This window comes from Alosa pseudoharengus, unplaced genomic scaffold (genome assembly GCF_046254945.1).
Source record: "Alosa pseudoharengus isolate Yale_2024_CS ecotype anadromous, Long Island Sound unplaced genomic scaffold, YU_APseudo_1.1 YU_APseudo_1.1_scf_19, whole genome shotgun sequence".
NCBI classification, from domain to species: domain Eukaryota; kingdom Metazoa; phylum Chordata; class Actinopteri; order Clupeiformes; family Clupeidae; genus Alosa; species Alosa pseudoharengus.
In genome coordinates this window covers 27938228-27951513 of record NW_027468657.1, presented here as the reverse complement: position 1 = coordinate 27951513, position 13286 = coordinate 27938228, and the positions used below count along the sequence as shown (strand labels likewise).

The window sequence follows — 13286 nt, the reverse complement described above, 5'->3', positions numbered from 1 at the left end:
ACTAACATGTATACACAATTACACATACATAGATATGAACATGACATAAACATACACAACTCAGACTATAGAACTGTTTACCTGGGGGTACAAATATTTGTATACTTGCATGGATTGTCTCCTTTGGCGTAACTCTTCATGGCCTGGTTCCTCTAAGGAAGGAAGGAAGAAAGACTCTAGATCACAAACAGGTTTGTGAGTCACCAAAATGTATTATGTCTTCATTTGTACTTGTTCCATAAACCTAATCCCAAACAAACCATGTTCCAGTAGTCTCTGAGTGCCCATGCGTCCTCATATCTGTCCAAATCTAAATGTCAGTTGGTATAGAGATGATATATTTGATAGCTGTATTATAATAGACAACACTTAGGCTTAGTGTCTGACATGAATGGACTGCTGCAAGAGCTCAAGTGGATGTTTTGAGGTTTCTGTCACGCGGCTTTGGACGCTGCTCGGAGGTCTGGGTGTAGATGATGTTGGCTTTCCTGTCTGTGCCCTGACTGTGCGGAAAAACTCGTACCAATGTAAACAGCCTTGCTGCTGCTGTTTAAAGGTTCTCCACACGGCACACTGCTGAAACCAGCGCAGTCTGTGCCAACCCCACCCAGACAGCTCTCGTGCCACAGTGCCCGTATCCAAAGGGGGAGGTGGAGCCGTGCCTACATCCCGGGGTTGGGGGTGGGTGGGGCGGCGGTGGAGCAGAGGACTGGGTGGAAATATAGCGTCCAACTCAGCCTCACACTGACCTGTCACATCAACCTCGAAACCCAGACATACCGACCTGTATCTGTCTTCCTCTCACGCTCACTGGTCACAGACAGCACAGTGACCATACTCTTAAGGATGCGTGCACACACACACTCACACACAATATATATTCACACATGCAAGGTTACATGCACATACTGGGATGTTTTTATTTGTGCCAAAGTCATAACAGTGTTCAGTAAACAGTAAACATAATTCTAAACATATAAACATGTTAGATCTGAAACCTAAACACATACCACACAACCAAACCCATGCGTGTGCACTGACCTGGGGGAATATGGGTCAGACCTGAGGCTAACATCCCTCAGTGCAGCAGACAGCCTGCCTTGCCTTCACACACGACACACAGTCAGTTCTCCACATCATTGTCATCCAGGGTCATGGAACTACACCCCTATTACTCCATCATCATCATCATCACCTCAGTGATAGTGCTTCATTTGCAGATAGCATTGGCTGTTACTAGTGTTGACATGTATGGAAGAAGTATGCCCTCAATTAAACAGAGAGAACTTTTATTTTGCTGGCAATGCTACTGTGCAGCTAATGCTGGCAGGTCAGGGCCAATGAGGTGTTAATAAGGGTATGTTAATAAGGGCACGTGATGAGTGCGTATAAAACCGTGTGTACGGTAACAAACAAATCTTTCCTTTTTGTTCTGCTGAACTGCCTGAAGTGTGTGTGGAGTGCAGTTCCTCCATCAAGTTATTCAGTTAATATAAACCAGTTAGTCTTCTGGGTATGCACTAGTCTCTTGTATGGTGTTTGGTGGTAGATAACAACAGTTAGAAAGAAAGTGATTTGGACTCTCTGAGTGTTGTGGGACTGTGTGACCCTGATTGATATGCTGTCAGCATTCTCTGTGAAGAAAGCAACTAAGAGAGAAGATGTAAGTACAAAGTAGTGAAGAGAAAAATAGTCAGATAGTCTATATGAAAAGGCTTTGTGTCCCTTCTGGAAAACATCCCAATAACAGGGGTCGTGGCGGGGACTGTAGTATCATCTGGGCCTATTAGAGAGGATTAGAGTTATCAGATGAAATCACCGTTAACGGAAGAATGACGCAGATGTCAGTTTGTAATGCTGGGATTTATGTCCCAGTACTGTCCCAGAATGTCAACTCTTTCTGAGTCACGCTGTTTCATGTCAGGATGCCTGGGATAAAGCAGGTCTGACAATTCTGGCCTTTAGTGAACACTGCTTCACAAATGTAATTTATTTAATCTGCATTCTATTATTCATCCCATCTCTTTCACCCAACAGGCACGACAGTAAAACATGACCTCAGGGATGCTGTAGGCCTAACAGCAGTGTCTTCGGTGGTTTTCCAGTGTTCTGAGACATTTCATTGTGTTGTGTCACTTGTTTACAAGACCTTGTCTATAGCTCCTTGTTGGTATTCCTTGGTTGATGCCCAAAATGCCGCCTCGGCTCTCAAGTCCTCGAGTGATAATGGCGGCGGTGCAAGAGGGAGTGGGAGGGAGATCCACTTGTTCCGCTCAAGAAGCTCAGAGGACGATAAGTAGGCCATGTCCGCTTTGTTCCTGAAAAACTCCCGGCTGGACGGTAGCGCTATGATGAGCTTAAATGGCGTAGCTTTTCCCTTTCTCTTTGTCTTCCTCCCGGTGAAGGACACTCTCATCCATCCCTGTTTTTCTTCGCTTCGCTCGCGTTGAGACCCAGTCTCCCGAGTATGATGTGTTGTGTTAACGCTCGGAACCCTCCATCGCAACCCCCAAATAGGTTGTTTTCCCACAGAGACAAAACAAACATAACAATCAGTTATGAGTGTGCATGTGTGTGTTTCTTCCTAACATAGGTCTTCTGATGTGACAGAAATTAAGATGTCACTGTGTGTCAAAAGAGCATAGCCAATTGGTTGACCCCAGCAGGTCTTGCTGGGCTTAATTGACATTAGAGTCTAAATTGCATGTGCTAATTGCAAGATTGCAGATGCTCATGTCATACATGCCATAGCCCAGATAGCCCTCTTACTGAGGAACATGGAAGGGGAAAGACTTTCATCTTAATGCACTATATAATATGATATGGAAGCAGGCTCTGAATGAGTACATGCAAAACACACACATGTGCGTGCACACACACACACACACACACACACATACACACCCACACATAAACAGACACACACACACATAAACAGACACACACACACACAGACACACACAGGAACAGACACATATACACACAGACACACAAACAGTCACACGCACACACACACATATACGTACACAGGCTCCCTTGAGCCAGCAGCATGGCCAGGAATGAAGAGAGATGTTCCTCTAGACATCAGCTGACTCTGAAACAGTTCTGTGTGTCAGGTCAGGGGCCACAACTGGAACAGTCCATTACAATGTAAGTTGTGACTGTGTGAGTGTGTGTGAATCGGAATCTGTTAGATAAAGGCAGTTTTTCATTAGTCATCACCTCCAGCTCTCTCTCACTATCTCCATGCTGGGTGAGCACATTTTTCCTGACTGAGCCTCTGAGGAAAAACACTCTCTCCAAGGGGGAAAGGTGGACTCAAGCTGAGCCTCAGACAATCCTAAAAAAACCACAAGAGAAGGAGCTCGAAAAAGAAGGGAAAAAAACTCAGCTCCATTTGTTTTCCCAGCCCACCCTGCCAAGACTAGAAGAAAGAGAAAGAGTGAAAGAGAAAAATTAGCCAAGGAAAGAGAAAGAGGTATGTGTGTAGTACGTGTATGTGTGTGTGTGGTGGGGGTGCATTTAGACATTCCAGGAGAACTTAAAGAGGGAGAAAGAGAGCGATTGAACTGTGCTCTGATTACCAACTCACCCACAGGCTGGCGAGGCTGCTACCACACTGACTGAGGGCGAACACAACAAACATGGCGAAGGAATTAGCACATGCTGTCTCTCCCTCTCAGTGGGTGGAAAGCACAGAGACCCACCACACTGAACTCGCATCTGTGTGTGTGTGTGTGTGTGTGTGTGTGGGGGGGGGGGGGGGGGGGGGGGGGGGGGAGTGTGTGAATGCTCGCCGAGGTTCAGCCGGCTACCTGGAGACCACGAGGGACGCGCTGCCAGCCAATCGGTGGGCCTGAGAACCGCGACTCTACGCGGCCATTGGTCAGCCGCCTCCCTGGGGCTCATTACTGTATCAATGCGGATGTCATTGTGTTGCCCGGCCACGATCGGGCCAATTATGCAGCATGCTTTGAGCTCATTCTCCACAAACAGCCTCATAATGGCGGGGAGAAAGAGACTGAATTAATGATGCCTGGAGAAGGAGATGGAGAGAGGGGAGAGGAGGGGGCAGGGAGGGAGGGATGAAGGGAGGGAGACGGAGAGAGAGAAAGAGCATGAGAAAGATTAAAGAGAGACAAAGGCAGAATAATCTAATGACTCCAAGACTGGCTGAAAACTTTTCCTTTCAAGTTAAAGTAGATTCTGTGCCAAATGTTATTTTATAAGGAAGACGGTGCAAACAGAAACAACACGCACACACTGGGACAGACAGACACACATAAATGCAGACATAAAACATCACCACTTTAATTAACAGGATGTTTTCAAAAATAGTCGTTTTTTTTTTTTTCAAAGCTAACAGCCCACACACCCTAAATACTGCAACATTGCAGCTGAGTGGAGAGGATTGTGTAACGATTCCCGTTCTGTTAAACATGTGGATGAACAGCTTTCTGTTCTTTAGTTAGCCCAGAGTGAGTTTCATTCATTCATCCATCCATTCATTCATTTATTAATTCATTCATCACACTCTTTTGTTTTTCTCTGATAGATGGGTGGGAATGGTTTGAGGACATGGAGAGGTTTTTAACAGAGGAATGGAGACCCAACTGTTGCTTTATAGGCTCCTGCACAAGGTCAGAGGTCAAACTCTTGATCCAGGGGTGGCAAACACACCCCCATAAACACTCATACACACACAAATACACACACACACAAACCATCACACATTGGCTTTCAATGCGTAGGCAGACACATGAGTAAACACACCTGGAGCTGTTGGGGGCCAAAGGTAATTAGACTTTGAGGGTGCAAACACGTATGTCCATAGAACACCACACCCTTATACATACACACACAACCAGAGAGAGACACACAGAGAGACAGATAGCAAAGTGTGATAACAGTGAGATGGGAATATTGTTTGATATCCTGCATGAGCCATGGGGTTTTAAAGGATAACTCAATTAAAGCTTTAGACATGCACGCACGCACACACACATACAGACACACACACACAACCAAAGACCAAGATAATAGGCTTCTCAGTTCTGACATCTGCCAAATAACTGGCATACTAATGGAACACAAGGACAAAGCATCACTCCCAACAATACAAAGTACACACAACCAGCAACCTTCAGCCATCAGAGAAATCCAGTGAAAAACACAACCATAGACAGACCTCCTAAAAATATGATCCTACTCCAAGACACAACTCCCAAAACCACCAAAGCCACACACACACTCTGCACCAGCCCAAACACACCCTCTTGATGGATCTCCATGACAGCTCAAACTAAACACCAATCCCAATATGCTAGTTAATATACTAGCATATTGCATATTTCTTTTTTTTTTGGCAGGCGGTGGTGGGTGCTTTTTATGTAGTTTGTTTTTTATGTGTGTGTTATAGAACAGAAGATAGATCTTTTCATAGAATAATGATTATGAAACTATAACTTTAAAATATACAGACCAGTCACTCACATCAAAGCATATGAGAACAATGTAGCTGAACATCTTCAAAGGGATGAGTCATAGGCTAGCATGCCACGTTCTCTTAAGCGTGTGCACACACACACACACACACAGTTGGTTATCTCCCTGAGTATGGAGGACATATGTTTTGCAACTCACAAAGTAGTGACGAAGAAATTAAATGATGCACCCAATGCTATTCTTAGCCAAATGAGTTCCATGGCCGGCTGAGCTGCAGTGGGAGCGCTTCCAAAACAAATTTAACCCCATTCCTGTTTTTCCTGCTACATTGAGGGACAGAGAGAGAGAGGGAGGGAAAGAGAGAGGAGGGTGGGTGGGGGAGGGAGAGACTTGTGCACTCTTTATAACAGGATGTCAGGATGTTCTGCATCTCTGTCTGTGGAACTTTGGCAGCAGCTGGTGGAAAGAGAGGGAATACTGAGGGGATTAGAGATGGTGGGCCTGCAGAGCAGGCCACAAAAACAGCCTTTCCTCCGAGCACTCCGCTCTCCTCACACACACACACACACACAGGTATGTACGGGAAAGACATTATGAATGCAAGGGTGGGTGGTGTCAGTATTACACATGTGAGTGAGTGTGTGTATGTATGCGTGTTGGGGGGCTGGGGGATAAGTGTAGCAGTTGCTCATGAGATTTGGCTGTGTGTGTAATTTCATGGATTCGGTTTCCATCCCCCCTCGGAGCGCTGAGAAATGCAGCTCTGATGTGGAATTTCCTCTGGCCCAGGACCCCGAGCTCTGCATTAAACATCACACACACACACACACACACAACAAAACCACTGGCTAGCAGAAATATGCACACAAACAAATAAAAATTGAGGATCTTACTGGGAACACTTTGAAATCACACACACACTCATAAAATAAAAATGACTGGCCATTACTGGCTTGCCAAAAAAAAAACAGACAGCAAAAGACAAGAATTTATTGACGACGCTTTAATATGAGTTTGAGCAACAGAGTTTCTACATTGAGGTCCTTGAAACATGACTTATCAACATGTGATCGATCTGAATCAATTCCACATAAGATCGAAGATCTGAATCAGTCTCAATGCATTAAAGCACAATCATGAATAAAAATACATGTAGAAAATCAAGTGTCCTTTTTATTCAAAAAGAAAATGAAACCGTAACAATTGTCAAAAAACAAAGCGTGATTTTCTTTTACTCCAGTGATACTTTTCCAGAAATACATCACTTCAGAAAAAACAATAACAGCAGACATCTTCAAGCATTTTCTGAAAGAAACATTCTGCAACCTACAGTATTATATATATATATATATTACTTTGACAATATTGCCATGTTCTGCTTCTTGCTTGGTGGCTTACAAAGACACGTAATGGGCAAAAACCGCTCGGCAGTGACCCGCCCTCTGGACTGAATTGAAACGGACTCTATGCCGGAGGACCAAGCGGTCCCTCACCACGAGCTGGCTCTCATCCCTCCTCATATCCTGCCTGCGCAGGGCCACGGACTGCAGTGCAGCGCTGCCATGATTTTGGTGGTTGTGTGGCATTTCCATGAAGTCCAGCGAGAGGGGATGTTTTCGTTCGGTAGAACCCTAGAGTCAAAACATCCTGGAAGACACGCTTTATGGAAGCTCATTGATGTTGACAGCCATTTTTGGTCCTGAACGTACAACTGTGTGGAGCACAAAACCTGGTCATGGTGGCTTACACACAATAAACCAGCCCAGTCCCTCACTGGAACGCCATGGTAATGCGCCAGAGCGTAACTGTGAGGTGAGCTCCTGATCTCAGGGGGCGACATGAGAGTCAAAGTAAGCGTCTCAAGGGCGAGTTACTGATCTGAGGTCAGCATTTCAATAGCCACAGGCACTGGAAACACAGCCAGGTAATCAGACCTGGAACCAACGCTTTAAAAGACTAATATGGGTGCATTGTTTTTTCCTGTGATCGACTAAGATACAAGCCCCAACTGGGAGCCCCAAAATGATCATGGTCGATTCACAGACTGTATATCCCAATACAGACTCTATACCCATGTAGTATATGGTGTGATGAATGTCTTAATTAACCTTAAGAACGCAAAAAAAGCACATTTCTGGTACCTGCATAAATGACATGGCTACCTGTCAAACATGCACATTCCAAAACAACACAGGCAATCATAGGTAACACGGTTGCCTTTCTTATGTAAATTGCATTTACCATACCACATGCATGCTACCATACCACCTTTGGGCATTTCGCTTGGAATTGACCACAACATGCACATGTACATGATGTGGCAGGCATGTCTGTTTCAGCAGTTCTGGCCAACAGTGGACTGTTCACTCAGCAGAAAGATCAGAGCGCTGTGTATAAAATTGAATATTTGTGACAGATGAACACACCCTGACACACACACACACACACATACACACTGCACAGACTCCTAGTCAGTGAGTTGCTCACACACACATACACAAACCTCAGCACCGCACATGAAACTGTATTTATGACAGTGGAGGCAGCAAAGTAATTATAGGGCCAGTGCATAAATGTACACAACCATCCCACACACACACAGACACACATAAACACACACACAAACACACAGACACATAAACACACGCGCACGCACAAACACACACACACAATGGGCTGGGGCCACTCGTGATCAGAGGCTCTCTATATTTAGAAACATAATCAACAGCAGAATGTTTCAGATGATGAAAAAGTGACAGAAAAGTGGCAAAAAAAAGAAACACAAAACACAAAGCAAAAAATAACATGTGTTTAGGTAGCAGACCTTTCAGATCTCTACCCCTAATAAACATCATTCACCATAAACATATCTCGAGCGCAGGCTAGCAAAAACACAACATTAACCGCTAAATAACGAGGTTTGTGACTGGTTGCCCGTCCACCATTAACTCACTATCATAGGATGAGATGATTACTGAAATGTGCAGTTACATAATCCCTACCTCAAAATTGGCACTTGAATGTGTGTAGAAACTTATTAAATGAGCATGTTATATTATTTTGCCTTTTCAATGAATCAAACTGAAAAAAAGAAAAAAAAAGTGGTTGCAGAAGCACTATGTTAAAAAACAGACGAACAAAAACACAAAACAGAAATAACAAATACTCCCAAGTCTGAATGCTGAATGCTTTGAGCCGGCAGCCCAATTCTGGCAGGATCTCGGATGCAGACTTGGGAGTTGGCAGCTGCAGATTGGGAATTGCCATCGAAATTCTGACGAGTTTCGTTTTTGAGCGCGTCTTTGGATTTTCCCATGATGCCCTTCTGTTGGAAGGGCCCCACAGAGAAGCAGGAAGCAGTAAGAGCAATGAGACAAAGAGCAAGAGATTAAAGATGTTGATAAAAATAAAAAAAATGGAAAGACGGAGTCCTCAGTGACCGAGAGGTCCAGTCTTCAGTGACACGGGCTACTTCAGTAAGAAAACGCAGCCAGCATGCTCTACGTGTAGGAGGGGACGCAGGGGGGTGTGCTCAGTCAAGAGCCCCACCGGTCAGTCCGTTTCGTGGCCGCCACAGGAAGTCCATAAGGTGGTCAGGGGTGACTCAGAGGCTAGTGGGAGCGGGAGGGGACGTCCTCCAACAGGTTCTCTAGTGACTCCGCGTCCCCCAAAGGCTCCTCCTTACTCTTCGCCTCCTTCTTTTTGGGCGTGGCTTCCTCCTGCATCAGCTCTTGGGCGAGAATGTTCGTCATTGGATGGCCACCTCCTCTTCGGTTAGCTGAAAGAGAGATAAAGAGAGAGAGAGAAAGAAAGAGAGAGTGGTGGAGAGAGAGAGAGAGAGAGAGAGATGTCCATTATCTCATAAGTTAATCAATGCTGATTTCAGTTGCATAAATAAATTTAAGTTCCCATTTCCCAAGACAACACAAGGCAGTGTCCAAAGCAATGGTCACAGGGTGAGGTCCGAGGGCTAAAGGGTTAGAGAATCCATCTGACCCACGGACGGATCCTGAGGACGCTCGGCCCACAGCAGCTCCGCTCAGAGTTGCCTGCTCAGGGCAGCAGTGAGCCAAGAAATGGGAGGGAGGTCAGCACACCACTGCATACACATGCATGCTTTTTACACACACACACACACACACACACACAAAGTATATTTTGAAACCTTAAGCGTGATGGAGAAAGGCTTAGCGAGGGAGTGTGAATCTGTGCAACTTTGTAAATATGTCAGGGTATTATGGATAAACAGACTATTTTAAGACGACGAGAAAGAGAGAAGAGAGAGAGAGAGAGAGAACAGCCAGAGAAACGTAAGCCAGTGGGGGGAGAGGTAGGGGGAAGGGATCGGGGCAGAGGCAGGGAGATGGATGGAGTGAGGGAAATGAAGGAGGGGAAGTGTGCGGAGAGGGGAGATGGAATGTGACAAATTGGACCCTGAGGATGTTAGCGTCGTCCTTTTCTTCTCCTACCTGCTCCCCTTACACCATTCTCCCTCGCCTCTCCGCCCACACCATAACTACTGTTCCCCCCTTTTTCTCTCTTTCTACTTAGTCATCCCTTCCAGTCATTTCTCTCAACTATCCATGCATCCCCCTCCTCTCTCTCCCTCCCCTTATTCACTGATGCCTTCATCCCAACAACTTTCCCCACGTCGTCTCTTCATCTCTCTCTTGCGTGGGTGGACAGCTGTGTGGTGGCAGCCATCTTGGATGCGGTAATGTAGGTCAGGATGAGATTGTGCGCTGCATTTAAATCAACCTGTAACGATGCGGAGGGCTATGTTCCCTACTCACTCTAACACGCACTGCATACACACAACTGTACAGTACACACATACTAATCTGCTCTAGTGATCTGTGCATTTTAATAGGGCCACCACACCAGGGCTTTTGTGCTATGGGACCAACATGGATTTGCACAAACAAGAGAGCAGCTATTGCTCAGTTCTTCTGCAGGCTCGGAGCGTGTTCAGTCTCCTGATTAATGATAAGACTACAGTAACGCTAGATTAACGTCTGATTCTGATGAGGCATTGGTGAGGGTGGTGTGGTGAAGGGTATTTAATCAAAGGATTCTATATTAGCGCAAAACATCAGAGAAAAAGAGAAGGAAAACCCAAATAAAAATCTGAATGTATACAGAAAGAGAACTAATGTCTGGACATAGAGAGAGAGGTCTTGCTAATGATGCAGTGTTATAATTAACTTATTAAGAAATCAGTGGGATGCTTTAGAGAAATATCAGGTGTGATGGACTTTTTATCAACCCAACATTTAAAGATAAAATGTCCTCACCCTGAACTAAGGCAATCGACTTGATGACTGAATCTGACTAGATTCAAAACAATACTACTTCTGTCTAGTACAAAGCAAAACATAAATACTCTTATCTTTATATCTTTATTTGTGTGTGTGTGTGTGTGTGTGTTTCAGGGACAGTCCATTCATTGTTACATTCTGGGCTTCAATTCACACCTGGCATTCAGTTCAGCACAACCTGAATGACCCACTGAAGACCACAGGCCTGTTTAAACATGCTCACAAGGCCCAACCAAACCATGCACAGAGAACCATGGATACAGCCGAGTCTTTTTCTCTGTCACACATATACACACACAGATACATATACACAAGCTGTCCCCTGATAACATCAGGGCACATGGTTCCCTTGGCAAACACAATCTATAACGATCCATGCAGTATAGCACTTCACACCAAAAACACACACACGTTACCGAGCAGGTGTCCAAGATGAGCTGCGACAAGGAGAGCACTGAGTCTGTGAGGGGGGAGCAAAAATCTGTTAGGGTGTGTGTATGTGTGTGCAGGTGTGTGTTTGATAAGAGGGTTTGTGACAGGGCTGTGGCTGTGTGTGTGTGTGTGTGAGAGAGAGAAGAGGTGACCACAGCCCAACAAGCACACACACACACACACACACACACACACACAGAGAACAGCTGCACACACTTTCATGTGATTCTAGTCATGCGAGACAGACATGGCTCATCGTCCATCAAGGTGAACAGGAGCTGGAGGAAACCCAGATGAGGATTCACTAGGGGGAAAGGGCAGGGGTCAGGGCTGTGTGTTCTCACCTAAACCGCTCTTATCAGCAGCCTGGCACTGGGGGACTAAACCCAACCCACATACAGAGAAAGGAGAGAGAGAGAGAGAGAGAGATAGAGAGAGAGAATGAGAGAGACAGAGAGAAAGATATTCCAGCTGTATAATTTAATTAGCACTTCACCCTTCTGGTTTGCATCGTGTGAGCACGCACACACACACACACACACTTCTCTACTGACACACTTTTACGTTAATTGTGTGTTACATAAATGACCCACATAAGAGTAACAAGAGAAAAGTTGTCCTACAAAAGAGGCTGGGAAGAAGCCGCTTCAAAGACAGACACTTAGTTGAACCCTCTCCTCTAGCAGATTACAGAGGGCAACTGGGAATTACAATCCAACAGTGGGAATTATTTTCTATTTGACAACGTTCAATGAGATCCTAACAAAAAGTAGCAAAGTATACGTACAGAAAAGACTGCCGCAACATGTAGATCATTTCTATTTGAAAATATATGTAATACAATTTACATCTAAACATAGTTGTCTGGCAGATGGCATCGTCCAAAGTGATTAGTTAGTTGGAGACTAACATGAACTACATAAACTGCTAGTGAAAAGGTGGCTGGTCACAAATGGTATACCATGAGTATACATGCTGTATGTATAAGCACACATGTCTGACAGTGGCTAGAAAACATACATAGATGTGTATCCTGTAGCCATACTTTGGGATCCTGGTCAGGCTACTCCAATGTGAATGAGTCAGATAGTGCACTAAAGTTCTAGGCAGAGATTTTCCGTACTGACAATTCTATAGTTAGCTTTATCAACCGTCTCTGGTACTGATTTATCAGCTATTTATCAGTTAGCATCCCAGCCCAGCTAGCACAAGCCACAGGTTAACAGGGTGGGGTTTCCCAGGCAGGAAATGTGCTGTCTAGACCAGACTGTATCTACCAGAAAACAAAGAATCTAAACATGTGCATCACAGAGAGAGAGAGAGAGAGAGAGAGAGAGAGAGAGAGAGAGAGAAAGGGAAGAAAAAAAGGGCGGTCATCTGCTCCCCATTACTACCCATAGTCAGCTAAAGCGCTGCAGGGAATCATTAATTACACGCCACACTCTGCTGTGTACAAGCATGTGTGTGTGTGTCTCTCCTTCTGTGTGTGTGTGTGTGTGTGTGTGACAGACAAAGATTGAGAATAAGAAAGAAAGAAAAAAGTTTTTTTTCTGACAGTAGTATAAATAAGCATATGAGCCCATGACACACACTCTCTCTCTCCCTCTCTCTCTTTTGTGTGTGTGTGTGTCTGACTAAAAGGAAGTACTTCCACACAATGAAGAGATGCTGACCCACCGGACACATGATGAAGTCAGAACAAGGGCAGACATTCACCCACTCACAGGAAGCCGGGTGTGTAAGATGGGGACTCTGACTCACACACACACACACTCATACTTTCATAATAAACTGAGGTGACTAGCGACCTCTAGAGGTAGAACACTGTACTACACACCCCTATTCATTTCTCACAGCAGCTGTGTGTGTGAGAGTGTGTGTCTAAAGTGATTAAGTGTGTGACCACTCTCTTGTAGCTATGGGGGGAGAGGGGAGGGAAGCCCAAGCTCTCTCAGGCTGGGGGAGGGGAGGGGGGTCCTGGCCCCTGCACTGACAGGATCCCCTTAGTGTGAAGAGGCTCAGTTAATATGTAAGTTGTGTGAGCTCTCTCTCACCCAGTTTGAGTGTGAGTGAGTGAGTGTGTATGTTTGG

The 13286-nt window shown here is 45.2% G+C and overlaps 1 protein-coding gene across 1 annotated transcript in view; it reads right to left on the bottom strand.

Annotated features, from left to right (window-relative positions):
- Positions 1-6598: 6598 nt before the first annotated feature.
- LOC143132570 (protein diaphanous homolog 1-like) overlaps positions 6599-13286 on the bottom strand; it is a 22768-nt gene continuing 16080 nt past the window's right edge. The window contains exon 4 of the mRNA XM_076292166.1: positions 6599-9223. Coding sequence (XP_076148281.1) covers positions 9057-9223 — 167 coding nt within the window. The 3' untranslated portion in view covers positions 6599-9056. The remainder of the gene's footprint in view (positions 9224-13286) is intronic.